Raw genomic sequence first — 27,498 nt, forward strand, 5'->3', positions numbered from 1 at the left:
CGTAGTTCGTTTCATTTTTGAGAATTTAAGCCACAGCTTTTGGCAATTTTTAATGTAGAATATGTTACATGTTGTTGTTTTCATCTATTAAAGGATTCGAGAATAAAATGCAACCGAATGCTTGTGACTCAGTGAATAATTATCTTTCGCTGTATAAACTTAGGTTTTCTAGGATTTTCATAATTTAATTATTATTCCCCTCATATCTTTTGGATAGAATTTTTAATGGCTTTGTATCTAAATCCCTCCAAGTTACATCTGGTGTGTCCTAGTCGTTTGGGTTCCTATTGTTCACTTTGTTTATAAATTATCTATGTTATATTATGTTATAAAGCATTACCGTGTACTTATGTATGCTGATGATGTTAAGCTTTGCTTGGCTTTCAAAGATTCTCTTACGGACTCCTGGCTGCAAAGTGTCCTTACTCCTCTAGAATCTTGGAGCACAATAAATTTGTTAAATCTTAATTACAATAAATGTAAGCTTATGACTTTCTTTAGGGGCACTCTCCACGTAAATAATTATGTATTATATGATATTCCTTTAGAGCGAATAGAGTCGGAGAATGACTTAGGTGTTCTGCTTGATGCGAAACTAAAGCTAAAATACTATTTAATCGAGTTTCAGTTGTTGTTATCAATTCACATTGTTCACTGAACGTTTGTTTATTTGTTACAAATTTAAATCAAGTTATAGTTGTTGTCGTCATCATTTCGTGTCTATTTCTATTCAATACGATTTGTTCACTTTAGTTTTGCTGAATGTTTGCTTAATTTTTGAGAATTTAAATCACAGTTTTTGCCAATTTTTTAAATAAGTATACAATTCAATAGAGTTTCACAAGTCGTCATCATTGTCCTTATCATTTCATGTTCTTTTTCAAATCTACTTCGATGGATTGTCTCTGCTATAGTAAGCATTTAGACGATCCGCTTCCCTCCAGCCCGTTTCGGTGGCGCCATGCACCGTCGAGTAGTGCGTCTTGCTGGAAGCCTCGCCCGCAAACTGCAACCTTGGCTTGCCACTCACATCGCCCAGCGGTGCCTCTAGATCCCAAGGACCAGTGCGCAATGCATCGGCATACGTGGTGCGATAGCTGTAGCTGCCACGGAAGTTGGGATTCGAGTGCCACTGCGTGCGCAGGAAGCTCTTTGGCTGCGGCATGTCGAAGGGCAAAAACTTGCGGAATAGCCACTGCAGACCCTCGAGCACTTCCTCCTCGGGCAGCGTTTCCATATAGCGTGCATGCTCGCCAATGATCCAACCCTCCAGCAAACGCGGTTGGCAGAGCACAATGTGAAAGTAGCCAACGCTCTCGAGCCAAAAGCGTTTAGTTCCACGCAACTCTTGCAGATCCTGTTCGCGCCACAAAAAGTTCACTGAAGGCCAATCCTTAGGCATGGGTTGCTCATTGGTGTACTCCAGGAAGAACTTGTCCACGGTGCCCAGTTTGAGTGCATTAATGGCACGCACTTTGGCCTCGGGCAGCGCCGGGACAAAGAGCTTCTCATATTGCTCCTTGAGCACACCCAGAGACACGGTGCAGATGACGTGATCCGCTGACACTAGTTCGCCATTCCAGGTGCGCAATTGGAGTTCATTCGTGCCCTGCCAGTTGATCTCGACGATGCGTTTGTTCAGCTCCACATGACCGCTGAGCACTCCCAGATCGTTGGGATCATCGGGCTTGGAGTTCATCAGCACACGCAGAAAAGTTTTGTAACCTTTGTTACACCAATGAACCGAATTGTCGCCTCCGCTCTCCACAAACTCTAGATGACCTCGACCCGAGACTTCGAACAGATGATCCGAACCCTCGACGCTGCACTCGAAGTTGAGAAAGTTTTGCAACAGCTCGCTGGCCAGATTACGATCAACATTCTCCAACTTGTCCACCTCTTCCCAATACTTTTTCGTCACATAGTCACCCAAGGAGCCATTGAAAGCTGGCACATTCTCGCCGGGCAAAGATCCTTCGGCGATTTTCATCAACTTGTTGACAGTCTCCTCGGAAAGATTCTCCTTATCGGAGCGCACAAAACGCACAACATCGGCAATGTCCCCGGTCTTCTGCAGCACATTTAAATCCTTCATGCGCTCATAGACCACATTTCCAGTCTCGCCATGACACCATTGAGCACCCAAGTCCACAATGCTACCGGCATATTCGATGCTATTGATGCGTCCTCCGATGCGATTCTCTGCCTCCAGAATGCGCACATTCTTGAATCCCTGTTCGATCAACCGAGTGGCAGCTGCGATGCCTGAGGGACCCGATCCAATAATCACGATCCTAGCAGTCTCTTTGCTTTTGAGTGCCGGTGGAGAGATTGCACAAGTAGTCATTGTCGTACAAGTCGTCGAGCAACTGTTTGCCTTCGAGCACATTGTGAACTCATATAAATACCAGTTGAGCTAGGCTTAATCGCTGTGGTTGTTGTTGTTATTTTGGTTGTGGTTTCGGTTATCAAGAAGTGCATTTGTACGACAAAGATTCTAGGGTTACCCAGTTGGTGAGGCACATGCTTACAATGTTATCACTTTGTTATGTCATTACCTAAAGCTAAATTTACATTGTGTAGTTACTAGATTGATACTCTTTTACTTTTACAAAATGCAGTAAAAAGTAAGAGGGTATTTTATTTACTTTTATTTCTATCAATACTACGATATATAAATTACAACATAATCAAGCAATAAAAAACAATTTTATTTTGTCATAAAATTTATTAAATTGTTAACAAATTCAAATTCATTTTCTAAGGGCAATAGTTCAGTTACTGTATTGAAAGTCAAACTTTTCACCAATAGGTAGTAAAAACAATGAGTAAATGCATCTATTAATTCTATATATGCTAACATCTATATTTAAAATAATTGTTAAGCAACAAAAACAAATTTAAGTAATTAAACCAAATGGAATTTCAGCTATTTCACCAGCTCGCAAATATAGTATGTATTGCCTAAAGTTAATTTTATTTCATTTAGCTGGAAAATTATACTCAAACTTCTAACAATAGAGTTGAGGGAATATGGATTAAATAAAACAATTATTTCTATTAATACATCAACAATATATTACAAAATACACAAACAACTAAAAACAATCTTGCTTATTAACTAAGCTCAACAACTATAACTGCTTCCAGGCAATTCTCCATCAAAAAGTTATTAAATTGATAATATAACTTTTAGCAAAAGTTTCGGTACAATGTTGAGTTATTACAATAGCACTAAATGTTACATGGTTGAAACCTTATTAAACAACAACAACAGTCTGATTTATTTGAGTAACTAAACTCAAAACTCAAATTTCCAAAATAAAAACAGCTTGCATATCATCAAAGCAATTCTAGCTTTTAACAATGAATTCGCAATTGTAACTTCATTTACTTTTAGTTTAAAGGCGCTTCATATCATTTGCTACAGATTATATATTATATTAATAAATATATAATGAATTTAAAACGCTTCCGATTCTAACATATAGTGTCAACCTGTTTAAATTCCTTGCCAAATCAGTCACAGTTATTGTATAATTTGTTTACAAAAACTCTTTTAAAAGTGCAATACTATTAGTAGTTAATTTCTAAAAACAAACAAAGAAAGCGTGAAGTTATTTTATTGTTCTTACTTCACATTAGAATACATATGTTTTTTTATTTAATTTTGTATTTTAATTCTATTCATGCATAGATTAAGCATTTTATTTTATAAATTAATTTAGTTTACTTGCTTTCCCTCCACAGAAAGTAACAGACACAAACAAGAAAATAAATCAAATAGCTTTTCTGTGTCATTAAAAATATTGTACGTACAAAAGCTCTTACAAAGTAATCAGTTACTCTACATTCAAAGATAAGAAACTGTTTTGTTGTTGTGTGTAAATAAAACTACTTTATATTCAATGTTAAGGTCAATTGTGGGCAAAGCTCTTGCCAAATAGATTTTCCCTTGCGCAGAGGTTAATTATCGATTGTAATCGTTGATACCACGCCCACTTTATAGCTTGTTGCGACTGCTGTAGTATTCATTGAGTCGATCGGCCTCTCGCCAACCAGTTTCCGTGGCTCCATGCACCGTGGAGAAGTGCGTCTTGCTCGTTGCCTCGCCGGCAAACTGCACCTTGGGTCGACCTGTTGCGTCGAGCAGCGGAGTCGCCAGATCCCAGGGTCCAGTGCGCAGTTCATCGGTGTAGTTGGTGCGCGAGCTGTAGCTGCCGCGGAAGTTCGGGTTAGAGGTCCACTGGGTGCGGAGGAAACGCTGTGGATGTGGCACATTGAAGGGCAGGAATTTGCGGAAGAACCAAAGCAATCCTTCGATCACTTCCTCCTCGGTGAGGGTTTCCATGTAGCGTGCATGTTCGCCAATGATCCAGCCCTGCAGCAGTCGCGGCTGATGCAGCACACGATGGAAACCAAAGACACCCTCGAGCCAAAAGCGTTCGGTGCCGCGCAGTTCATCGAGATCTTCTTCTAACCACAGGAAGTTGGCGCCAATCCAATCAGCGGGCAAAGGTTGCTCGGCGAACTCCAAATAGAACTTGTTGACGGTGCCTATTCTTAGTCCCTTAATAGCACGCACTTTAGCCTCAGGCAACGCGGGCACAAAGAGCTGTTGATGCACCGCCTTGAGCACACCCAAGCTCACAGTACATATGACATGATCAGCTGTGATCACTTCGCCATCCTCGCAGCGCAACTTCAGCTGCTCGTCACTCGCATAATTGATCTCAGTCAGACGCTTGCTTAGCCTGACACGTCCGTTGAGCACACCAAGATCTTCAGCATCATTCAGCTTGGCATTCATCAACACCTTCAGGAAACTCTTGTAGCCCTTGTCCTTCCAGTTGAGCAGAAATTCGCCATCACTTTGGGCAAACTCCAAGTGCGCTCGCCTCGAGACCTCAAACAGATGATCGGAGGCTGTAAAGGAGCAACGCAGTCGCTTGCCAGTCTCGAACAGCTCCTTGGCAATGGTTTTATCCACTGGGGGCGAAGCGCTAAGCGCCTTCCAAAAGTTATCCGTCAAGTGATCACCAAGGGAACCATTTAGTTCATTTGGGGTAGTTGGCAATGAACTTTCGAAAGCGCTGCCAAGTATAAAAGCAGTTTCATTGTTCAACACTTGTTTGTTGGAACGCACCAAGGTCATCGTCTTCAAGGCATCTCCAGTGCGATGCAACAGATTCAAATCCTTCACACGGTTATACACAACATTGCCAGACTCGCCGTGACACCATTGAGCTCCTTTGTCCACCACACTGTCACCGAAAGGCACGGTACAAATGCGTCCGCCGATGCGATTCTCTGCCTCCAAAATGCTTACATTCTTGAATCCCTGTTCGATCAACCGAGTGGCAGCTGCGATGCCTGACGGTCCCGATCCAATGACGACAATGCGCGCAGTTTGCTTTGTTTTATTACTCATGATTTCAAGCGTTCTTGACGTAGACTTTATTACAATTCCACGACTTGTCGGCGACTGATGAGAACTGAGAGCGCTTTTAGTTTTTATAATCTATTCTAAGTTGTGATTAGAATAATTTTTTAGATAATATTGAGCAACTATTTCTCTCTGTCGCTGCTCTCTCTCGCTATTATTGTTGTTGCTTTAATTGCGTTGAAATAATTGCTTATTGTTTGATGGCAACTTGAACCCAACCTTATGTAATTAAAGCTCAACGAACTGGCTGTCAACATGAGTTTAGTATTTGTTTTTGTTTGTTGTAAATAAATTCCATGTCTGGCGGTTTGGCTAACTATATTGGGAATACAGATTTAAAATTATTTGTTTCAAATTGTTTGCTGTTTGTTGTCAATTAAATTCAAAGACAGCTGTTTGTCCTTCGATAAAGTCAAGGTCATAGTTTTAAGTGCTGCTTTAGAATATGTTATTTATTTTTAATATATAGGTCAATTTTAACAATAATTTGAAAATTTTGCAAGTCACTCACTCTTATATTATTTATGCAAAATAAGCTTGTTAAATTAAAAGCTTTTTCAAATTTACCGTAGAAGCTTTTCATTCATATTGCAACTAGTTGTTGTCAGAATAAGATAAGGATTTTTGGTGAAATTAAAAAAACATATTTGTTGACCTATTTCTCCTTGAAAATCTACTTGCTGTAGATAAAATGTTTTGGAGGTGAACACCCACAAATATAAATAAATATACGTATTTGGAATGTATTATTATTTTTTAAGTTAAATGAAACAATATTTCAAATTATGATTATTATTATTATTTTATTGAAATAACGAATACAATTCCAATGAGATGAGTTAAAACCACTAAGACTATATTGTAAATAAAGGCTCTTATCTAAGTTATGCAAACATCTATAATATATGTTCATATATCAATAAGTGAATATTGAATGAAATATTATTATAATTTTTTTCTGCAATTTAATGAATTCCCAAAAATAGGTGAAGAATTATTTGTAAAATTGAAAAACATTTGCAAAACTCATTTCCCTTTCAAATTTTACTTAATTTCGTAGACAAACTTTGTATAAACTATATATGTTTATATATATTTCCATGTTATAAATCAAATGCGAAAATATTAAGAGTAATTGCCATTAATTAAAGTGACGTATATTTTAGTGTAAATCAACTATGCCGCTTCTTTGACCTTGACTACATTTCATAATGAGAAAGACTATAGTATACTATAGTCTCTGATAATAGCTTTGCTCGAGCACTGATAAAAGAGTCACAACATTTTGTTGTGATTAGCCAAGTCGACGTTTATTCATTTGTATTCATTTCACTACGAGTGGGTCGCTTATAAAAATACTCATAAAATATATTGGTAATTTATAATATGATCGTTACCATAGCAACTGCTAAATATGTTGCTTTTATTTTTTACATTACTCGTTGTTAGGGAATATCGTTATTCGATATTATTTATGAATTTATCGGAAATATCTAATAATTCAAATAATTTATAATTTCTTTTATTTGTTACTTATTAGGGAATATCATAATTCGACATTATTTATCCACAATATCTAATATAATTTATAATTATTTATTGCATTGTGGTTTGTACTTAGAGACAATCAACAAAGTTCAATACCGTTTATGTCGAATGTTGTGTAAGCTGTTGATAGCCATTTATTGGCATTAATTGATGCTAAGCAATAATTAAATTAAAAGCATATTTCGAGTAATATATTTGTTAACTATCAATTATGTTATTTCATTTTACCTTGCAATTGACACTCTAATCGAAGCAATGTTACCTTGACTTAGCTGCCAACGATTGTCGCTTATCGGCCACTAGTTTTTATTTTTATTTTGTAGTTCTCTTATCCCACATTCCGCTTATCGCCGCTTATCTTGGCCAAGTTAAGTAGCCGAAACATTCAATTGTGACAAGTGGCGCGAGTTGTTGAACCATTTCGCTATTATTATTATTATTATTATTTTGAGTGTGGTTTTGATGCCCTATTCACTGTCTGTCCCTCTTTGCAATTGTGGTTTTAGACTTATCAACGCTGTTTATATTCGCTGCCTATAAAGTAGAGAGGTATTATAACTTTGTGCCTCCAGGAAATGTATAAAATTTGTAATACGCCCACTTCCGTCTCCGAAAATCGATAAGTATCGAATAATTTTTGTATGGACAAAAATAGTAATAACTACAGTTGCTTTAGCTGACAGTCTGGTATATTTTGCACTATTTGGTATATTTTGAATACATATTTTGAATAAATATACCAAATATAGCCTTTGATACAATTTGTTTTTGCGGTAAATTATATTTGTAAATTTTTAAATAAATACCAGGTATCTCACGGTCGATCACACTCGACTGTAGCTTTCTTACATGTTTTATGTGTGTGCATTTAAGCGAACAAAAATTTTGCAAATCATTTGCAGCAATTAAGTGAAGCACATAACCGCAGTTGAGTTGCAGTTGCAACTGTGTGTTATATAAGTCGCTTATCTGCTGCATAAAATTAGCTGTGAATAATTTCATTAATTTCAGAAATTTAATTAAATGTCGCAAAATATGCACAATTTATTATGCATGCAATTTTAATATAATTTCCTCTTTCTTTTCTTATCTTTTTTTGCGGTCTCATAGTTTTGTCGTGCTGACAGCAGCGACAACAACAACAACAAGAACAACAACAAACATCATTTGCAACAAAAGCCACATTATCAAGAGAGGAAACTAACGCTAATGCATAATGCAGCAGACGATGAAGGAGTAGAAGATGCAGCTGTTGGTGACGAGGAGGAGCAACATAAGGCGATTCCCGAGGATGTTGTCGGCTATGAGGATGTTGTTAATGCCATTAATGCGGGCAACGATGACAACTCGTCGTCGGAGCAGCAGCCCGATATAATACCCTATCCATTAAGTGTGGGCGAAACCAGCTGGAAAGCCGAAAAACTGCAAAGACAACAACAACAACAGCAGCAGCAACAACAGAAGCGATGGGAACGCACATAGCGTAAACTGAGACTTGAATTTTTCTCTCGCATGCGATAAAAATGGGTCAGAGTTGCGATAATTGAGTAGAAATTAAGATTTGTACAGCATAGCGATATATAAAAATTGTATTGTGTATTGTGTGAATGTCGAACGAAAGGAAGGAAGTGCAACTGGTATCAGCTGGGAAGGGTTGATTAATTAGTTTGCGTTTAAATTAAGTAAGCTTGTAAAAATGATTAACTAACATTGGAAATGGTTTAGGTAAGAAAACGTAAAATAAATCCAAACAATACATGAAAACCGAAAAATAGTTGCAAATCGAAAGAAATTTAATGGTAAATACTGGGCAAAGTATTTTGATGAAACATATGGTATTTAATATTTTTGCGAGCACATATACAGAAAGAATGCTTAACATTAAAGAATACGAAATATCGAAACAAAATTTCAATTAAACAAGTTGGCAAAAATCCCCCCTAAATAAAATAAAAATGAATTTAAATTTAGATGTACAATAAATGGCTTGCGCTATAGGGCTTAAAGATGAGAAGATAAAGCGTAACTTGATCTAAACAAATAAAAACAAACAAACAAGCTCATTCAAAGAGTTCTCAATTGTATGTATGTTCGATGATAAATATAATTGTAATTGTGCTATATACTCGCTTATATTCACATGCTTATGTAAGTGTATTCCAGATTCTCTCTGTATTTCAAAAAACAATATCAGTTGAATGTAACCAACAACAAATTATCACCTGGATATATTTAAATAAACCAATTACATAGGCCAACTGTGAATAAAGAAAAGCTTGATTGCTCTCCAAATGAAAAAGAAAGACACACACATATCCCAATGAAATATCTCAAATCTAATTTTATGAATATTTGAAAGTGAATAAGAAAAAGAACAAAAAATAAAAAGAACACCAAGCTTGTGCATACTCATAACCCATATCAATTGTATCCATTGTAAGTTACTTACGAGTGCATACTAAATTCTTAGCTGAGGGAAATAAATAAATAATAAAAATGACAAAAATTCCAAAATATAAACTGCAATTTTATTTGGCCACATCATCGATCCATTTATCCCACTGTTTTTGCCACTTCTCAAAAGCCTTTTCCTTCTCCTCCTCGGCCATCGCATTATAACGTATCGAGTTCATCGCCATTTGCTTGAGAAAGCGCAGATCGGCATGGAACGGAGCTATGCCCAAGAAAGCGTAGTAAAAATCATGTGTCAAGGGCGATGCCCACCAGAACGAAGGATCATCGGATGATATCACTATAGGCACACCATTTGCTATCAGCATCGCAGCCGGATGATTGTGATAATCCTGTCCGAGCTGCAGCACTTGATTGGACACTGGACACACCTCGACAGCAATGTCCAATTGCTTCAGCATGTTCATCACCAGCGGATGCTTGATTATCGCATAGCCATGGCCAATGCGCTTTGTGCCCAACAGCACAGCATCCACTAGGTTCTCATCAATCGATGTGCCATACCAGTTCGTCTCGCCGGCGTGGAAGTAAAAGTTGATGTCCTCGGGCAGCTTGAGCAGCTGCTCGACAAAATCTATCAGCGGACGACCTAGCTCCTCTTGACCCACCAAGTCGAAGCCAGCCAAAAATGTGGAGTAATTTTTCTGCAACGTATTTAAGAGATTATTCAAGTTATGCAGTTGATAGTAGATTATGTCATAGTATAAATTTTGGAAAATGATATGTGTTTGGATATTTATTGCCTACAACAAAAAGCAGAAGTTATTGCAGCATTTAATTATAGAAAATTTGTATTTCAGTATTATTATTAACAAGAAATATATTTGAAATACTTTTCTAAATTTGAATGTGGAATTTTCATAAATAGGAAGTTTAGAAAGTTATACGATTTTGGATTTTTTACGACTATATGTGCCACTTCCTCAAATGGGAATTTCTAATTCAGAATTTTTAAGCAACATTTCAAAGTAAATTTGTGGTATCTGGAAAATATTTAAATTTGAAAATAATCTGAATCTAAGTGTAATCAAAATCAGAATACATATTTCTTTAATTAGCTGAAGATACATTCTGATAAGTAGGCCTCGGATTCAATATATTTTTATATTTATAAGGCATTAAGATTGGTGAATTTGTATGCCACTAATAGTGTAAAAAATATTGTGCTTAGAAATAAATGATTTTTTAGAAAATATCCTCTACTACTATTCTATAAATTCAGATTAAAATTATTATACCACTTACCTTGAACGCTATGCAGTTCTTTATGTAGTCTTCACACACTTTTGGCTCCACAATGCGCAACGGAGCATAAATCAATTTGGCATCAATGAAATCTGGATTGTTTGCCTTGAAACGTTCCGTTTCCGACTTGTAAATCTCCATGGTGTCCATGATATCCAACTGCTCGCCATTGATGCAATAGAGATTAGGCATCACAGATCTCAGCTCCAAATACTGAACCCCATCCGCATGCAGCTCCGTCAGCGCATTGTAGTAATAATCCCGCCAGACAGGCGCATAGAGCAACAGGCCATCGAGGAGCATAAAGATGCTCATGAAATCCTGCCAGGCTGCATTGTTAGTGGCATAAGAGGACACTGGATACATGCTGAACCGTCGCAGCAGATATTTTATCACATTCGCTTCTCCGCGACGTTCTCGGAACTCTTCCATCGGTTCCCAGTTGCATTCCTTTGTGGCTTTCATGGTGGGTTTCTCCTTACTAAAGCGAAACGCAATCGCATCGGAACCTTCGTTCTTGGTGCAGATCCACAAATGTTTGCGATAGGTGAGCTCAACCAAATACGCAGAGCTACAGATGGCCGTGTCATGGGCATGCAACAGCCCGCCCTTGGGCATCTTTTGCAGCAGACTATACAGGGGCGTCTCCTTAATCTTGTTCAACACCAGATAAGGCGGCTCATCGGTGTTGCCATTGCCCGGTTCCAGATACCCTTTATTGTACTCCACTTTCTTCTCGCGCATAATTACCTCGTTGGCTGCCTGTTCCTTGGGCGACAACAGCACGTTGGCGAACCGTGCACTTTGGCGCTCCAGCTTAATGACTGCCTCTCGCATTATGGCATACGCCTCGGGCGAATTCTCTCGCAGACTCTTCGAGATCGAGATGGGTTCGTACTTCTTCTGGGCGCACCTCGACAGGCAGCGCATCATGCTCGCACAGAAGCGCAGTTTAAGCATTGTTGCAGACGAGGCGAATTTGAAATTTTGAAAACAAATGCTCGACATTTGTACGAGCACATTTGTCAATGATTGTTCACACACACGCACACATTCTCATTTTACTGTGGCGGCAACAACTATTCACATTCTGCGGCCTTTATTAGTTATTTATGTGGATGGCTCTTTTCTTTTTTTTTCTTTCTTTTTTTATGTGTGTTGCGCCCGCGTCCTCGACACCACATTAAATGTGCCTGGGGCCGTGGCCAACATCAAATTGATGAGGCTGCCACTGAATGTGCCGCCATTTTGCGCCCCTTTACACACATTCACACACACGCACACATACATGCAAACACACTTGCAAAGCCATCAATTTTATGGGCTCATACATATTCGGTCGGGCGTAAGCCTCTCTCTTTCCTCGCTCCTCACTGCCTCCGCCTGACTCGAAATGCATTTTACGCTGCCCCATAAAACTGTGCTCATTACGGGCGCCAAATCAAAATCGAACCATGGCCACAGATCCGCAGATACCACTAAGCAGGCGAACGTAAAATTGATACATGTGTGTGGAGCACAGCGAGTCGAGTAGAGCCAAAGCACTACTCAAAAGCCGTCAGGCCATGAGGCATGGCAGGCTCAGCAAGCACCAGGCATTACGCATTCATTAAACCATCGACCACTTTTCTGTGCACTCAGCAGCATCATCATCGACAACAGCAACAGAGGCGAAGAGCGAGAGGCTAAGAGATTTATGTCCAGGTCGTTTGTCAGTCTCACTGCCAAAAACCCAAAATGCATGTGTTATCACTTAGAGATGCAACGCTGAAGAGGACATAGAGCTGAGGACTGCCAATAACCAAAGTTTGGAAATAAAAAAAATAAATAAATGGAACGAACAGATTAGTCGGATTTCTTATTAAGCTCAAAGTCTCTATTGATAAGCTATTTCTGCCTTAAACAGGAATATGATTGAATGGAGCATTGACGAACACATTAAAGTGTCTTGTGACACTCTCAGTTTCATGTTTCCATGTGTTGCTAACGCTTGAGAACAACAAGTTATCGGCATTGTTAGTGACTGATTTATTTCATTTATTTATTATTATTTTCTGATTGTTTTGTTAACCACTAGCCGAATGATTATCAGCGCTGATAACTAATTATAGTTGACTGCCGCAGATTGCAGATACTGATTAACAAACTGATACTGCTTATTAACGTCAACTAAAGCGTAGTTTTCAGTATTATTATTATACACCGATTTATCGAGTACATTCACGTAGGTTTCAAAATGTCTGCTTAACTCAATTGTTTGTTTCAGCTACAGAATATTAATTGCATTTAATGTAAAATCATATTTGATCTTCCAGAATCCCATTTAAATGATTCATACAAATTATTCTTATTATACAATGAGTATTGAATCTTTTTTCTGTATAATTACTACTTCTTATGAAGTTAACATTTTTTATTATATTTCTTAATTCGACTAAAAACAACTTATTCAAATCCGATGTCAATAAATAAAGCCAAAAGTCTTAAAATATATCGTTGATAACATTATAACACTATAAATTATTATATGCTAAAATTTGCCGTACAGCTCCACTCATTGAAATTCCGTTATTAAACAGAATGGGTAATGTCACATTGTATTTATTCTCTGGTATTTCCGTAGACATCGAGGGAAACACTTGGTCATCTCTAGAGAGAGAGTGAGGCAAAGTGCTCGCTTGGCTGCATAACTCATTAGCATTAATGCTGAGGTTTCCTTTTAGCAAATCTGACTGAACCGACTGACATGGCCATGAATTGTGGCTAGTAAGTAGTTGCTTGCTAAGTACAAGTAGTAAACTCAAAACGTGGGTTGTAGGTGTATGAAGTAAGCCGAGCTCTTTATTCAAATACAATAACAAGTATATGTAGTTTAGTGCAAATGCTGTTTGATTGCTCCAATGCATCATAAAGACACATAGTATGTGTGTATGTGTGTGTATTATCGATTAACTATTTAAATGGTAAATTCGCTTATGTACCTATAATGGATTGACCGTGTGACGAGTACGAAGTAGCACCTAATGCGATAAACGATAGACAAACGATTAAAAACTAATCAATTATTTAATAGCCTAGATGGATGTATAGATCGTAATGAGCATGCGTGTGAATAGAGAGAGAGGGGGTATAAGTAACTTGCTGTTAGGAGCATAAATATACACAGATTGAGGATTAAGAAAGGAAAGCAGGAAAAGGAAATGGGATTAGAAAAGGAAGACGGAACAGGCGTTACAGACTAACACAACCGGACGGCGTTGAGGAGAGAGGACGCGACCAGAAGCGTTGTCACCACCCGTGCTAGTCAATCTAGGTATAGACTGGAGGACGCACCATTTGGCGAAACATTGTTCACATAGTCCAGGAACTCATCCCACTTCAATTGCCACTTGCTCAGCGCATCGTACTTGGCGTCCGCACTCAGCGAACTGTATTGGATGGAGTTGAGTGCCAATTTCTTCAGCAGCCTCAGATCCGCATGCTGCGATGCAATGCCCAAGAAGGCAATGTAAAAGTCATGCGACAGTGGGGTGGCCTTCCAGAATGATGGATCATCCGAGGAAATGACAACGGGATAGCCATCAGCGAAGAATTGTGCACATGGATGATTGCGGAAATCGCTGACCAACTGCAGCACTTGATTCGACACCGGGCTGACTTCGATGGCGACGTTCAGTTTCTTGACCAGGTCCAGCACAACGGGATGTTTGACCAGCCCAAAGCCGTGACCAATGCGTTTAGTGCCCAGCAACAAGGCATCAATGAGATTCTCATCTGTTGTGGAACCAAACCAGTTTGTCTCGCCGGCATGGAAATAGAAATCAATGTCGTCGGGCACTTGCAGCAGCTGATCAATGAATACGTTCAAGGGTTTGCCCAATTCCTCTTGACCCACCAAATCGAAGCCAGCCAAGAAATCGGGATACTTCTCCTGCAAAATAAATAAACAATTAATTGCAGTCCGAGTGAGTTGAGTGCAGTGCAAATTTACCTTAATCTCTTTAAGTGTATTGATGTATTCCAACATGCCTTCTGTGTCTGTGTTGCGGAGTGGAGCATATATCATGCGAGAACCAATGAAAGCGGAGTTCTCTGCCTTCGACATGAAGTTATTTAGAGTTTCCACATAGATGCGCACAGTGTCCAGCGGCGTATAAACAGTGCCTTCCAAATCATAGAGCTGCAATTGTAGAGGTGATATTAATACTGAAGTAATTTATGTTTTATTTTAGGCGATTTGATTGTACTTTATAGAATATTTTGAATGTGGTAGTATATAAGAAATGTAGCTTTTGGAATTTGAAATTTAATTTAGTATTATTTTCGTATAATAATTTGTGTATTTTAAAGTAGTACATCGATATACGAAATATAGCATTCGGTATATTTTAGTATTATTTCAGTATATTGATTTAGTGTACTTTACCGCGCGGTTTTGCTTTTATTGAAATCGGATAGCAGATATCTTATAGTCAAGCATACTCTACTTTTGCTTTCTTAATTATTTTTATTTCAAACTCACCGTTGGCAACAAGGTGCGGAATTCCAAATATTGCACACCATCAGCTAAGAATTCTTCCAGCGCCTTGTAGTAGTATTCACCCCAGACAGGTGCGTACATCAACAGACCGTCGAGGAGTGCAAAGATCTTCATGAACTTTGTCCACGCATCGTTGTTGTCCAAAAAGTCCGTGGTGGGATAAAGTGTTAGACGTTCGGCCAAATATTCATCCACTGCTTCGGCTCCACGCTCCCTTCGCACATCGGAGAGCAAGCTCCAATCACAGTTCTGTCCGGCATCCGTCAAAGCATCTGGCTTTTCTTTGGCAAAACGCATGGCCTCAGCACTCAGATCGCCAGTTTGCTGGCAAATCCAGAGATCAGCCTTGTAGGTCAGTTCGATGAGGACTTTTGTGCTGGCCAAAGCCGTGTCATGAGCATGCAACACAGCGCCCTTGGGCATGTGCCTCAGCAGCTGGAACAATTCGGTCTTATTGATGGCATCCAGCACTTTGAAGATGTGCTGCGATGGATTGAACAGATGCGGCGTAATTTCTCCCTCCGCATACTCGTTGATCTTGGCCTTCATTATTGTGGCATTGGCCTGAACTTCACGTGAGTCCAGCTCCAGATCATAGCCCAATGATCGCGACTCCTCGTAGTGGGCAAAAGCATTCCTCACCGTCTTATAAGCCTCGGGACTTGGTCGTGAAGTGCCCAACAGACTCTCCACGTGCGATGAACTGCCCGTAGTATAAACGTACTTCGTAATGGGCAATGCTTTGGGTCGCGTGCGTGACTCAGCCAGGCCAAGACAGAGACAGAGGCTCAGCAGAGCGATTAGATTGTACCGTTGTTGCATTGTTTTCCCGATCTCAACTATATGTATATGCGATTTATTGGAGCTTCTGTTCGCGTCAATGTCCGTGGAACAACTGAGTAACTCGCACCGGACAATGTCTGATTTTGTTGTTCAATTTCGCGTGTCGTACGCTTAGTTTGCTGTTATCTAAAAACATAATGAAATAAAAGACTAGTTCAAGTGGTTTTGGCATTATCTTTGATTTAACACGTGCTGCTTGAACATTATTTTTTTTTGGCGATAGCCGCAGCTAAAAATCTGATTGAAAAAGCGTTTCCTGCGTCCATTCAGTTCTCACCCTGGCAACTGCCTTTAATCGTGACAGGCATCTTGATTTATGGCCGCGAATGACAGAGATTAGATTTCAACGTAATCCGACAAGAGCCCAATTTACTTTATTGACCAATGATGATGACTATTTACCCACTCTTAAGTATCATTATCCGCATCTCAACAAGATTGCGATCTAATCGTCGTTCGTCGTACGTCGCACGTCAATCAATTTCATCAATTCAAGAATTATTTACTAATCAATGAGAGATTGGGAAATTTGAGAGTGCTCATGGATATCTTGGGGAACTGACTAATTTATGACAGTAATATAAACTTTCTATGACGAGCAAATTTCACATATAGTCTACGTTTTTTAACTGCAGTTAAAATTTTTGAAATGTGAATCATGTGGGTAAAATAAGAAAAATGGCAGCAAATTTTTGACCAATAATTGCCTCTATGAAGCAATTTAGTTACGAAGCTTAAGCGAACTTTAGTAGAGTAAAACTGCTTTGAAATGCATTACTAACAATTTTAAAAATAAATATGAGTGAGGAAAGTACTTGCTCCTTGTACCTATTTTAATAGCCTGCCAAAAATAGCAAAACGATTAACAATCAAAAAAAACGTGACAGAAATTGGAACCCGATAAACCTCTCAAAAATACCAACAAAAATAAAATCCAGCATTGAATAAAAGTTGATAGTATAGCTATATAAATTCCATAGATTTCAGAACAAACAAAATTGTTTTTCCTAATAAAAGTTTGGCACAATCGTTAAACTAAATAAGGGAAGTAGGGAAATACTATCAACTTTGACCCATTAAAGTTTCGATCCAATTGTTCCAACTGCATTGCCACTGAGCGTGTGCTCTACGCTTATCAATGTCATGCAATGCGCTGAACTGCAGCGAATTGATGGCCAGCTGCTTGAGCAGACGGAGATTGGCCTGCTGATTGGCAATGCCCACGAAGGTCACATAGAAATCATCAGTAAGGGGGGCGGCATTCCAAAAGCTCGGATAATCCGAGCCCACAACAATGGGATGGCCCGAAGCAATCAGAGATGCCGCCGGATGCTGACCAAAATCGTTGACATATTGTAGATAATAGTTGGAAAGCGGACACACTTCCGCCGCCATCTTCAGTAGTTTTGTTGTCCTCTGGACTTCCGGATGCTGCGGCAAATTGATTGGATTGCCAATGCGTTTGCTGCCCAACAACATGGCATCAACGAGATTTGCATGCGATTCACCAGTCGGACAACGTGATTCGCCGGCATGAAAGTAAAAGTCCAATTGCTTCATAGCGTGCAACAATTGAACTTGTGTGCCCAGCGTTGGTTGATGGCACTCGTCGCCAAAGCTGTTTAAATCGAAACCAACAACGAAATTCGGGAATTGTGTCTGTGTAGCAGAAAATGAGATTGAATACTTTCACTTGGACTTTCACTATTAGAAAGGGAAAATCCCCCTTCAAATTCTACCTTAAGAAATCGAGCATTGTCTAGGTAGCTTTTCAGCTGACTTTGACTGCTGTGACGCGCTGGAGCATAGATCAACTTCAAGCCAAAGAAATCCTCGTGATTGGTGCGGAATAGATTTGATGCGACATAGTAAGCAGAGACCGTATCCCAGATGGTATAATTCGTGTCATCCAGATCATACAACTGTGGGCAGCAGTATAGAATATAAGCAAATCTTTCTCTACTCTTTCACTACTCACTATTGGCAGCGCAGAGCGCAGCTCGATGTAGTTGACACCATCAGCATAGACTTCCTCGAGCATGTGCATCAGCAACGAAGGAAACAAAGGGCGAAAACTAACCAATCCGTAAATGAGGCGTTGAGCACGTCTCAGGTGACCAGCCATGTGACTAGAGTTCTTAAAGTTATGTCCATTCATAGACAACATCTTTCTTAGCTTGTGCTCATAGTGCGTTTTATCCTGACTACGCAAATCCTCCAACAAAACCCATTGACATGCATATTCACCTTTGGAATGCGTGTTGGGACGACGACGTGCGAAGCGAAACTCCTCAAAGACCCCATTGCGAGCCACGCAAGTCCACAGATCCGGATGATAGGTACGATTGATCAGCAATTCTGTGTTGAACAAACCAAAGTCGTGAACATGCAACAATCCACCTTTTGGCATCGCACGCAGCACAGTATAAAGATCGGTTTCATTGATCTTGTAACTCCTAAGATAGTATGACCTTAGCTGATAATCGTTCCATATGTGATGCACATCCTCATCGTTCTGCTTAATGGCCAACAGACGATCGTTGGCCAGTCCTTCGAGTGCCGACAACTTCAATTTGCCGCCCAGGCGACGTCGCTGTTCGACTAACATGAAATCTCTTCGCATATGGGCGAAACGTTGTTCCAGCGAGCAGGAGTAATAATCAAAACTGAGATAAATAGTCCAGACCAGTGCGAGGACCACGGTGCTCACCAGCATGACAAGACTCAGATGCCAGCACAACGAATTATATTTGGCGCTACGATCACGACGGTTTGCCTCATCGGTGTTGTTGTTGTCGCTGATGTTGCAGCAGCGTTGTTGTTGTTGTGCTGCTGCTGCATTCTGGGACAAATCTCGCAGCGGATATTTGCAGACATCTTCGCACTTCTGCGACATCGCCAAATTGAGAATTTTGAACAGGCCGAAATAGTTGATTTTTGAGAAATCGAGTGAATTTTTATTACTCCGAATTTTTGTGCTAAACACAAATCATGACTGACTAAAGTAGCCTTAAATTCTTATTGATGTAAAAAAGCAACTCTAGCATTGTGATCTGTGTTTTGTTCAGCATGTAACTCTCCCATTTACTGCCCGCTGCAACTTCTAGTCCTACCATATGTTCTGGTACTTATCGCTGCTTTTAAAAATAGCACCCAGAACTCTGCACTTCATATGCGATAAAAGACAATCGCAATGCCATATGAAGCGCAGCACTAAAGAAGCGCGGGGGTCGAAGAGCACAAAGCAAAGAGCGGGGAATGAGGAGCGAGTAACGAGGACCGACCCATATCCCGCTTCAAGAACGTACTTTGAGCGGGCGTTCGCCCGGCCAGGGGTTGCATTTATTTTTGTAGCGCAGCGAATACACCACCACCAACAGCGGCACAGTGGTACGAATGCAATTGGTTAGCCCTTGAAACTCACTTTATGTGAGAAATGCGAAATGATTATATAAAAAAATATATATAGTAGTTTTCTATACTAGCTTAAGTATTTTACTGTATGATACCATGATATTATGGAGGTATACACTTCTAACTATTTATATAATTGTACTACAAAATTTCTTTTAATCGATGATAAGACATCTGTTAGTTTTCATTGTTACTACTTTATAAATATTCCTCATACGATTTTGATATGAATTTATATTTAAAGAAAGTAAATCATTTTTGAATTCAATTTTTCTATTTAATATTTTTAAGAAAACTGTTAGTTTTATAAAAATATCGGCAAAATTTTAGATTTAATTATTTCAAATTTAGATATTTGTTTCGTCATATATTCTCATTTTTTTCTCTCATAATAATAATTTAAAACCGCAAATGTTCTTAACTTAACATTTCTATACAAAAAAACTTTTAAGCATCAAATAATTATAATATACTTCAAATTTATAAGACAATATTGTGATATTTATATAAATTACAGAAATAAAGAAAATTTAAAAGAAAAGAAAATTAACAAAAATAAAAAAAATTATTTCTTAAAAAAACAATATTTTTCGTACAATTAATTGATGTAAGATATTTTTATAGATATTTTTGTTCACTATTTAATTTCTTAATAATGCAATAGATTTTCATTTAAAAATGTAAAGTCATCTATTTTTTTGGATTATGCTTTATCTTAAAAAAAAACAGTGCTTACACCCCACTGTGCGGTATGTTGTTGGTGGTGTTGATGTCGAACTCATCGTACGCCTCACTCACAGCTGGAGCGGCAAACTGCTTTGAGTTTGTTATTGTGGTAGTTAAGCGAGCGACAGCAACTGCAGCTGACTGCGACTGCGACTCAGACTGAGACTGAAACTGAGACTGTGATTCAAAACAGGGGTGCGGATTGTGCCGGGCCAGAGTATTGGCCACGCAGTGAGTCAGTTGACAACGTCGAGTTATCGAGAGAGCACACAGAACACACAAACAGAATGCAGCTAAGGCGGCAAGGTAAAGTGCACAAAATGCGAATGCAAACTAAATAGCCTACTACTGACATAATGTTTGTTGTAGAAGCTGCAGCTGGAACAACGCTGACAACGCTCAACGATGATTGCCTGCTGTTGATCTGTGGCCAAATCCCAATTAGAGACCAATTCATGCTCATGCAGTTGGGCGGACGATTCGAGCAGCTGGTGCTGCATATTTGGCAACGCAAATACGCCGATGAGTTCGATTGGCAACTGGAGCCGCAATTAAAGTTGCTAAGCGCGAGCGAGCAGAGTCAACTGCTGACACACATGGCCGGCATGACACGAGCACTGCTTAATCTCGACGCCAGCACCGAGGGACTACAGCACTGGCTGACGATCCGCGGTGGAGAAGCAGCAGGTAAACAACAACAGCAATTGAGCGACATACAGCGGATAAGCTTTGCGCAATGTAACGCGATGCTGTTGCAACAATTGCCGCGTGTTGTTGCCGCTCCGAACATTGTCCAGTTGCAACTTGGCGCCTGTTTGGGTGTAACGCCCGCGGATCTGGTCACACTCTTTGCCCAGCTGAGGCAACTAACGGTGTTCGAGCTATTGCCAGGCGGCCGAAACAGTGGCTGCTTGTGCAGCACAACTCCAGTTTCAATTGCTGACTTGGCCAACGTGGCATATTGTCAAACATTGCAGTGCCTGAAATTGCCATCGTGCGCGGTGCGTGCAACTGCCACGGAAATTGCACGGCTGCCACAGCTGCGGCAATTGACAGGCTTCCTTTGCTGCAGTCGCGACATCGTCGCCGACGCTGACAAAGGCAAGGCAAATGCTGTCGGTGCTGTTGTTGGCGCTGCTGTGGCCACAGCTACCATATCCGCCTGCCTCGCGGCGTTGCAAGTTGATAGGGATGCGATTGAGGATGAGGATGAGGAGAGTGAAGCAACAGCGGATGACGATGACGAGGACGATGCCGCTGTCGCCTGTCAAATTGTGGCATTGAATTTGCAATGTCAACTGGATGGCAGCTTGCTGCGAGTGCTGCAAGGCCACTTGAGAGTGCTGCGACTGCATCGATTCGCATGGCACTCACAGTTGATGGTGCACTATGATGCGACCGATGGCAGCATCAAGTGGCTGCCACAGCAGCCGCAAGTGGCGCGTGCGTTGCTCCACTTCATTGTCAGTCAGGCGGCGAGTTTGCATGAATTGGATTTCACGCGTAATGTGCATGCCACGCCCACATTTCTAGCACAGCTCGATGAGCATTTCTTGCACCATTCACCCAACGCTCGCAAGGTGGCGCATCAGTTGGCCGTGTGGCATGATGGCTGCCCCAGGCTGCAGATGTCAAACGAGCAGCACGATACAATTGCCAATTGCATTGGCAATCGAGAGTGCAACAACAATAACGATTTGGCCTTTGTGCACTTTGAGCTGCAGCATTTGGCTAATGAAAAGACGATCTGCTGCTGTTGATGCCAACATGATTGAGCGAGGGGGCCAGAATAGAGAGTATTAAAGTTACCAAAGACAACAGATGAAAATGGATTAACATTTAAGAAAACATATATATTTATGTAGTTAAAAATATTGATAGAGAATCTCACTATAAAAACAAATAATTTTAAACAAAATAGCCACACATTTTAACTTGTTTTAGTGCATACGAATATCAACTAATATATGAGCTTGTTAATCACAGCTGAGCGGAGAGGAAAGCTAAATTACCACTTTCAGCATCATATTTGTTTAAAAAAAAAATTTTAACATATTTTATATTCTGTGGTAAAATATGAGTAAATTTTTGTACATTTTATATACTTCATAATGAAATATCTAACCTAATATTGGTTTTGTATAATCACATTAAAACTGTCTTTCTAAGAGCAATAATAAATTTGTTTTTTAAGCCATAAACTAGTTTCGAAATTTAAGAGAAATCATATTAAGCTTTGATTAAGTTAGCAACATGTGCAGTTAAAATTTTATGGAATATATTTGAACACATTTCGACAGTTGTAAACATTGTGTCTTTTGTTTATTTTATCGAAGATTTTATAATTTGTATATCAAAATCCATAAATTGTGTTTCTTTTACATTAGTCTAGTAAAATGTGCAACAAAGTGGACAATAGTTGATTTCCACTTTGTAAGATTTAAATATACTTATAATATAACGCTTTGGGACGCGTGTTTTAACAAATTTTTAAAAATAGAGTGCATGTAAGTGGAGTAATGATAATAAAATGAGTTTATATTAATAAAGGACACTTAGAAATTCCGTTGTGGTGCCTGATGCACTGCTCATCGCGCTCAATCGATACCTGAATGTGCAGCGAGATCGCAACGTTGCAACTTGCGATTCGGATCAGGATCTATGTGACTGTGAAAGTAGAATGCGCGCAAATCCAGCGAATGCTGCAACAGCAGCAGCTGCCAAGACGCCACAACAATTAATAAATCCTACACTAGGAAGCTCAAATGATACGAGGGTTAGCTTGAAAAATCTACAAAGATGATCTTTATTTCTACTTAACGATTTCTTGTAGTCACCACAAGTATGGAACACAATGCAGCTGCATCAGAGACATCGCGATCCAATATTGAATACTCGCGATAATCCGCATAATCGACGATCTTCGAGTGCGCCTTCAGGCGGTTCTCGAGATTGCCAAAGAGGTGCCGATAAATTTGTGAGTCATTTTTTTTTATAGTATATGTGCCTAGTCTGCTTTTATAAATAAGCTCATTGCAGTGCCATACAGTTCAGCCAAGCAACCATAATTACTTGGGTTTGCAGCCTAATGAAAAACCTGTAAGTTGCTACTAAATGACTAATAAAAATACTTATAAAATATAAATAAAGAAAGCTGCAGTCGAGTGGTTCTTGCAGCGAGATTTCTGCTACTGAATAAAAGCAAAGCAGTACAGTTCAAATATAGAAAGTATTTACTGAAAATATACAAAAATATACCATGATGTATATTTTGTACTATGTACATTGAAAATGTACCATAGATTAAAAATATGCAACCTTAAAATACTAAAATATACCATAATAATATGCAACTACATTCAAATAATACCATATAATTAATCATAACCGAGATGGTCAACCGAACCGATTAATATATTAAATAACATTAATGTTTATTTATTATCTAGCCAATACGACAGACTCCGCCTATCGATTCAACTCAATGGCCAACTCTGCAACGTTGCTCAAATGTGAGTTCTTCTATGCTCAAATTTATGGCTATAGTCTTAGCATGTTGGCGTTAGAAATAGTTTGTTTGCTTAAATATCTTTAAATAATCTTCTTTAGTGCTGTGGCAAGGCTGCAACCAACAACAACAGCAACAACAACGAGTCTCAGCGTCTGGAGACTTCATACCAAATGAATAACAGCAGTGGCATCGGCATGAACTATGGCGATTGGCAGCGGCAACAACAAATGCAACAACGGCAAGTACAACAACAACAACAGCAGCTGCAACAGCAACAACAATTTCAACAGCAGCAACAACAAAGACAACTGCAAATGCGATCTATGCGACGAGATGAATTTAATGATTTTGTGAGTTTTGATTTTTGTCTGTCGTAAAAAGAAGCCCACATAAGTTAGATGCATCTTTTGATTAGGAACCTGCGCTCAATAGCACAATGATGGAGCCGCACTATCAAGGTAATGCGGGTCGTCGCTTGCAACGCTCAATGTATTGTCAACCACACCAGCAACAACAACAGCTGCAACAACTGCCTCAACAACAATTGCAGCAACAACAACTGCAGCAACAACTGCAGCAACAACAACTGCAACAACAGTCATCGCCATATCGCACACAAGCTCAGCAGCAAGCTTATCGAGCTTGTTGCATGCCACAGCAGGTAAGCATCAAAGACGACTTTAATTGCAGTTAAAAAAAAAACAAGGAAAACTCATCTCTGTTGAGCCTTCAGCCAACATCAGTCCCCAGTCAAGCAACACAACAGAGAATGCAATATCCGGATATGTCGTGTCAAATACAGGTGAGTAAGTAAAGTTCACATCTTCTTCATGTCGCACATTTGTGCACAAATGAATTGTCAATTGCCAATCGGAATTCTAGCATGATTTGAGCGATACGTACAACGAGACGAGCTACATGCAGTTGCCCCAAGGGGCGCAGAAAATGCAACAGCAACAATCAACAACTGTGAGTTGAAAAGCAGCTCTCGATTCCTTCTCAATAATAATGCATTTTCGACCGAACAGCAACAGGTAACATTTCGGGAGCCTTCACAAGCTTCAAGTGGTTATCGTACTGGCACAATTTATCAATCTAATCCGAGCATGAATCAAACTTCACCTGAGCAGAGTCCAAATTTGACTAGCAAAAAATCGCCAAGTTGCCAGGACAGCGCAACTGAAGCAAAGTCCGTTAGATCTTTGACACCTTTAAGCCAAATGAAACGTAAGTAGAAGATTATAAAACTGGCATATTCCCACTTTTAATTCCTTCCTCAGATGAAGACTTGATTGTACATCGTGCGGAAACACTTTTTTTTGAGTCTTTGGTCTTGGACAGCAATTGTCCAGGCGTCATTCAAAGTTCACTAAGTGGCAAGGATAACTTCAATGATCATGCCTTTCAAATAGCCTTTGGCGATCAAGTACCAAACGAACCCAAACCCGTTGATCCCATAACCATGCTGGAAGCGATCAAATTACGCATAGATCACGAACGTGCGGAGATACACAAAAAATGTCGAGTGGAGCGTGTGGAAAGTGAGCTTGACTTAAGGCAACGCAAGCACAAAGACAATCGACATGAGGAGCATTCAAAGAGATCAGCTCGCAGTGATTCCGAGTCGTATTACTATAAAGATAAGAACGCCAAGAAGAAAAGACGTGGACAGCAGGAGATAACACCTCAAGAGCTGCTCAGCGAGGATATCGATCGACACTTTAGATGCAAGCACAAGTCCGATGTAAATGATGGCATTTATGCATTTCTTAAAGCGGAAAATGATTACAGCTCTTCCGCAGGGCATGCTGTAAGTATTGCACTCACTTTTACTTAAATTTAATATAATTTTTTAAAACTATTTTGTAGTCGAAGAACTTTTCAGCGAATGTAAACTCACATGAATCGCATTTCTTGGGTTTGCCCATCAAGATGCGAATTTACAATGCAACAACTTGGCCCATTGACTGAAATCTAATCATTAAATTTCTTTGCAGTATATTCTGTAAGTACTGCACTCACTTTTAGTTAAATTTTTAATAATTTATTAAATATATTTTGTAGTCACATGAATTGCATTTCTTCGGTCTGCCAATCAAGATGCGAATTTACAATGCAACAACTTGGCCCATTGACTGAAATCTAATCATTAAATCTTGAAAATTTTTGACGACTGCCACTTAAATAAATGTATTGTGAACTTAACACAAAGCATCGCACTTTTCCAGCAATCAATCAATCTTTCTATTCATGGCTGCAATTAAGTTCATGTGTCATTAAACCGAGAAACTTGCATCATCTTTTTTACAGCACTTGGAATAATTTATTTCCTTGCTTAGTTGCATTTCAAATCGTTCACAGATGTCACTCACAATTGTGTTAGAGTGTGTGGGTTTTTAAAAATAATTTTGTATTTTTATAATTAATAATGGTTAGCTATTAACTGTGAATAAACAAAGAAAATAAAGCCACTCTGTTGATTAGATTTTGCACTTGGGAAGTATTTCTATCTTTTCATCAATTTAAGTTCAAAGTGCAAATGTATTTAAACAATCGACAGACATTTATTTTAGCAAGAAATTGCGTACATCTTTTAAATTGTAACTAAATAATGAAGAGCGAATACAATGAATGAGTTTTTCAATGCACCATAAAGTTATCAGAAACACTTTAGGAAGTACGCAATAAATGTGAATTGCTTTTATCGCTGCTCAATGTTTGTTTTAAATTAATTTTGTGATAACCTGCAGTGGCAAAAGAAAAAGTCATTTCAATATGAAATATAAATATCCGATTGCGATTCGATAGCAATAACAAGAAAAGCTGACAGAGCAAAGAAAACATAACAAAATCAACAGAATAACAACTTATATACTCACAAGCTGATTATGTGCACCTACATATGAATATGTATGACAAGTTTTATTTTTCGGCATTTTATGTAAGAGAGCAAAAGAGAAAGAGAGAGAGGAAACGTGTAGTATAAGAGCATCGTCGCTGGGTAAATGAACTCTGTGGCAAAGCATAACTAATCAAATCGAAAGCAAATATAAATATAAATAAAAATCAGCTGGGTTGTCTCTTTATCGCTTTATGCTCTCGCTCTTGCTCTCATTCCTCTACAGCTCAGATCTCGGTTGGATCTAAATTGGATTTTTTACACCAATTTGCAACACAATGAACAACGCAAACAGAAGAGCACAAAGCGCAAAGACCAACAAAACTAACTAAACAACTTAAATAACAAATTGGCTTTTAATTTGCATGTGAAGTTCTATCTTCCTCTTGTTGAAATTTAAGTGCGTTAATATGCGAATCATATTTTTAGCTGAACAGGCACATGGCTCAAAATCGCAGCGTTAATTATATTTAATTCGCATAAGAACGGCATAAAAACATTTAATGTGTTTATTATTTAAAGCACAGTAATTATAATGTATAATTTCACTTTTAATTTTACCGTAAAATAATCAGAGCGTCACTTTCAGTATTTGAATAATAGAATTTTCGAATTCTTTCCGAAGTTCTCGATCCGCGGCGATCTGCACGCGAAACACGCGTCCCAAAGACTGATCAGACGTTGTCGACATTTCAACGAGCAGAGCTGAAACCAAACTCGAATCCCATTCCCATAACGATTATAATGCCGACGCCGTGCACTCATCAATGAGTGTATGAGTGTTTGTGTGCTTGGGTGTGAGTGTTCTTCGACTTATCTGAACAGTAGGAGACGCGATAACAACGTAAACAAAA

The 27,498-nt window shown here is 39.1% G+C and overlaps 8 protein-coding genes across 10 annotated transcripts in view; 3 read left to right on the plus strand and 5 right to left on the minus strand.

Annotated features, from left to right (window-relative positions):
- Positions 1–9,297, plus strand: part of LOC133840612 (uncharacterized) — a 55,723-nt gene extending 46,426 nt beyond the window's left edge. Inside the window, exon 10 of the mRNA XM_062272543.1 lies at positions 8,105–9,297. Within this exon, the coding sequence (XP_062128527.1) occupies positions 8,105–8,476 (372 nt within the window). The 3' untranslated portion in view covers positions 8,477–9,297. The remainder of the gene's footprint in view (positions 1–8,104) is intronic.
- LOC133840614 (spermine oxidase-like) lies at positions 642–2,548 on the minus strand. Its single transcript, XM_062272545.1, has one exon. It carries the CDS (start codon positions 2,387–2,389, stop codon positions 887–889), a length of 1,503 nt encoding a protein of 500 aa, XP_062128529.1. The 5' UTR covers positions 2,390–2,548; the 3' UTR covers positions 642–886.
- LOC133844400 (spermine oxidase-like) lies at positions 3,721–7,379 on the minus strand. Its single transcript, XM_062278352.1, has 2 exons — positions 7,332–7,379; positions 3,721–5,521 (listed from the first exon to the last, which is right to left on the minus strand). The coding sequence occupies exons 1-2, from the start codon at positions 7,377–7,379 to the stop codon at positions 4,004–4,006; spliced, it is 1,566 nt and encodes a 521-aa protein (XP_062134336.1). The 3' UTR covers positions 3,721–4,003.
- Positions 9,298–9,500: 203 nt separating the features above from the next.
- On the minus strand, positions 9,501–11,760 carry LOC133840613 (adenosine deaminase 2). Its single transcript, XM_062272544.1, has 2 exons — positions 10,712–11,760; positions 9,501–10,110 (listed from the first exon to the last, which is right to left on the minus strand). The coding sequence occupies exons 1-2, from the start codon at positions 11,717–11,719 to the stop codon at positions 9,523–9,525; spliced, it is 1,596 nt and encodes a 531-aa protein (XP_062128528.1). The 5' UTR covers positions 11,720–11,760; the 3' UTR covers positions 9,501–9,522.
- Positions 11,761–13,519: 1,759 nt separating this feature from the next.
- The window catches only part of LOC133845678 (adenosine deaminase 2), a 48,359-nt gene continuing 34,380 nt past the window's right edge, over positions 13,520–27,498 (minus strand). The window contains exons 1-5 of one of the 2 annotated variants that reach the window (XM_062280220.1): positions 27,206–27,316; positions 15,234–16,220; positions 14,703–14,891; positions 14,045–14,642; positions 13,520–13,731 (exon numbers count right to left, since the gene is read on the minus strand). In XM_062280220.1, the coding sequence (XP_062136204.1) occupies positions 13,685–13,731; positions 14,045–14,642; positions 14,703–14,891; positions 15,234–16,073 (1,674 nt within the window). In that variant the 5' untranslated portion in view covers positions 16,074–16,220; positions 27,206–27,316 and the 3' untranslated portion in view covers positions 13,520–13,684. Of the gene's footprint in view, positions 13,732–14,044; positions 14,643–14,702; positions 14,892–15,233; positions 16,221–27,205; positions 27,317–27,498 lie in introns of those variants that run through there. The other variant, XM_062280221.1, reaches the window with a different exon arrangement.
- Positions 17,040–19,102, minus strand: LOC133845677 (adenosine deaminase 2). The gene is made up of 3 exons (XM_062280219.1): positions 18,073–19,102; positions 17,834–18,016; positions 17,040–17,753 (listed from the first exon to the last, which is right to left on the minus strand). Exons 1-3 carry the CDS (start codon positions 18,988–18,990, stop codon positions 17,157–17,159), a joined length of 1,698 nt encoding a protein of 565 aa, XP_062136203.1. The 5' UTR covers positions 18,991–19,102; the 3' UTR covers positions 17,040–17,156.
- LOC133845011 (uncharacterized) lies at positions 20,236–22,169 on the plus strand. The gene is made up of 2 exons (XM_062279322.1): positions 20,236–20,540; positions 20,604–22,169. The coding sequence occupies exons 1-2, from the start codon at positions 20,522–20,524 to the stop codon at positions 21,992–21,994; spliced, it is 1,410 nt and encodes a 469-aa protein (XP_062135306.1). The 5' UTR covers positions 20,236–20,521; the 3' UTR covers positions 21,995–22,169.
- Positions 22,528–25,987, plus strand: LOC133845676 (putative uncharacterized protein DDB_G0282129). Of its 2 annotated transcripts, XM_062280216.1 has the most exons (13): positions 22,530–22,741; positions 22,794–23,010; positions 23,068–23,211; positions 23,274–23,333; positions 23,684–23,746; positions 23,844–24,095; positions 24,161–24,406; positions 24,479–24,547; positions 24,628–24,714; positions 24,774–24,972; positions 25,026–25,555; positions 25,615–25,750; positions 25,810–25,987. In XM_062280216.1, the coding sequence occupies exons 2-12, from the start codon at positions 22,915–22,917 to the stop codon at positions 25,714–25,716; spliced, it is 1,848 nt and encodes a 615-aa protein (XP_062136200.1). In that variant the 5' UTR covers positions 22,530–22,741; positions 22,794–22,914; the 3' UTR covers positions 25,717–25,750; positions 25,810–25,987. The 2 variants fall into 2 exon arrangements, with proteins under 2 accessions (XP_062136202.1, XP_062136200.1); XM_062280218.1 differs by lacking the exons at positions 24,774–24,972; positions 25,026–25,555; positions 25,615–25,750; positions 25,810–25,987 and having other exon boundaries at positions 22,528–22,741; positions 24,479–24,551.

The sequence above is a fragment of the Drosophila sulfurigaster genome, chromosome 3, assembly GCF_023558435.1.
Source record: "Drosophila sulfurigaster albostrigata strain 15112-1811.04 chromosome 3, ASM2355843v2, whole genome shotgun sequence".
NCBI lineage: Eukaryota > Metazoa > Arthropoda > Insecta > Diptera > Drosophilidae > Drosophila > Drosophila sulfurigaster.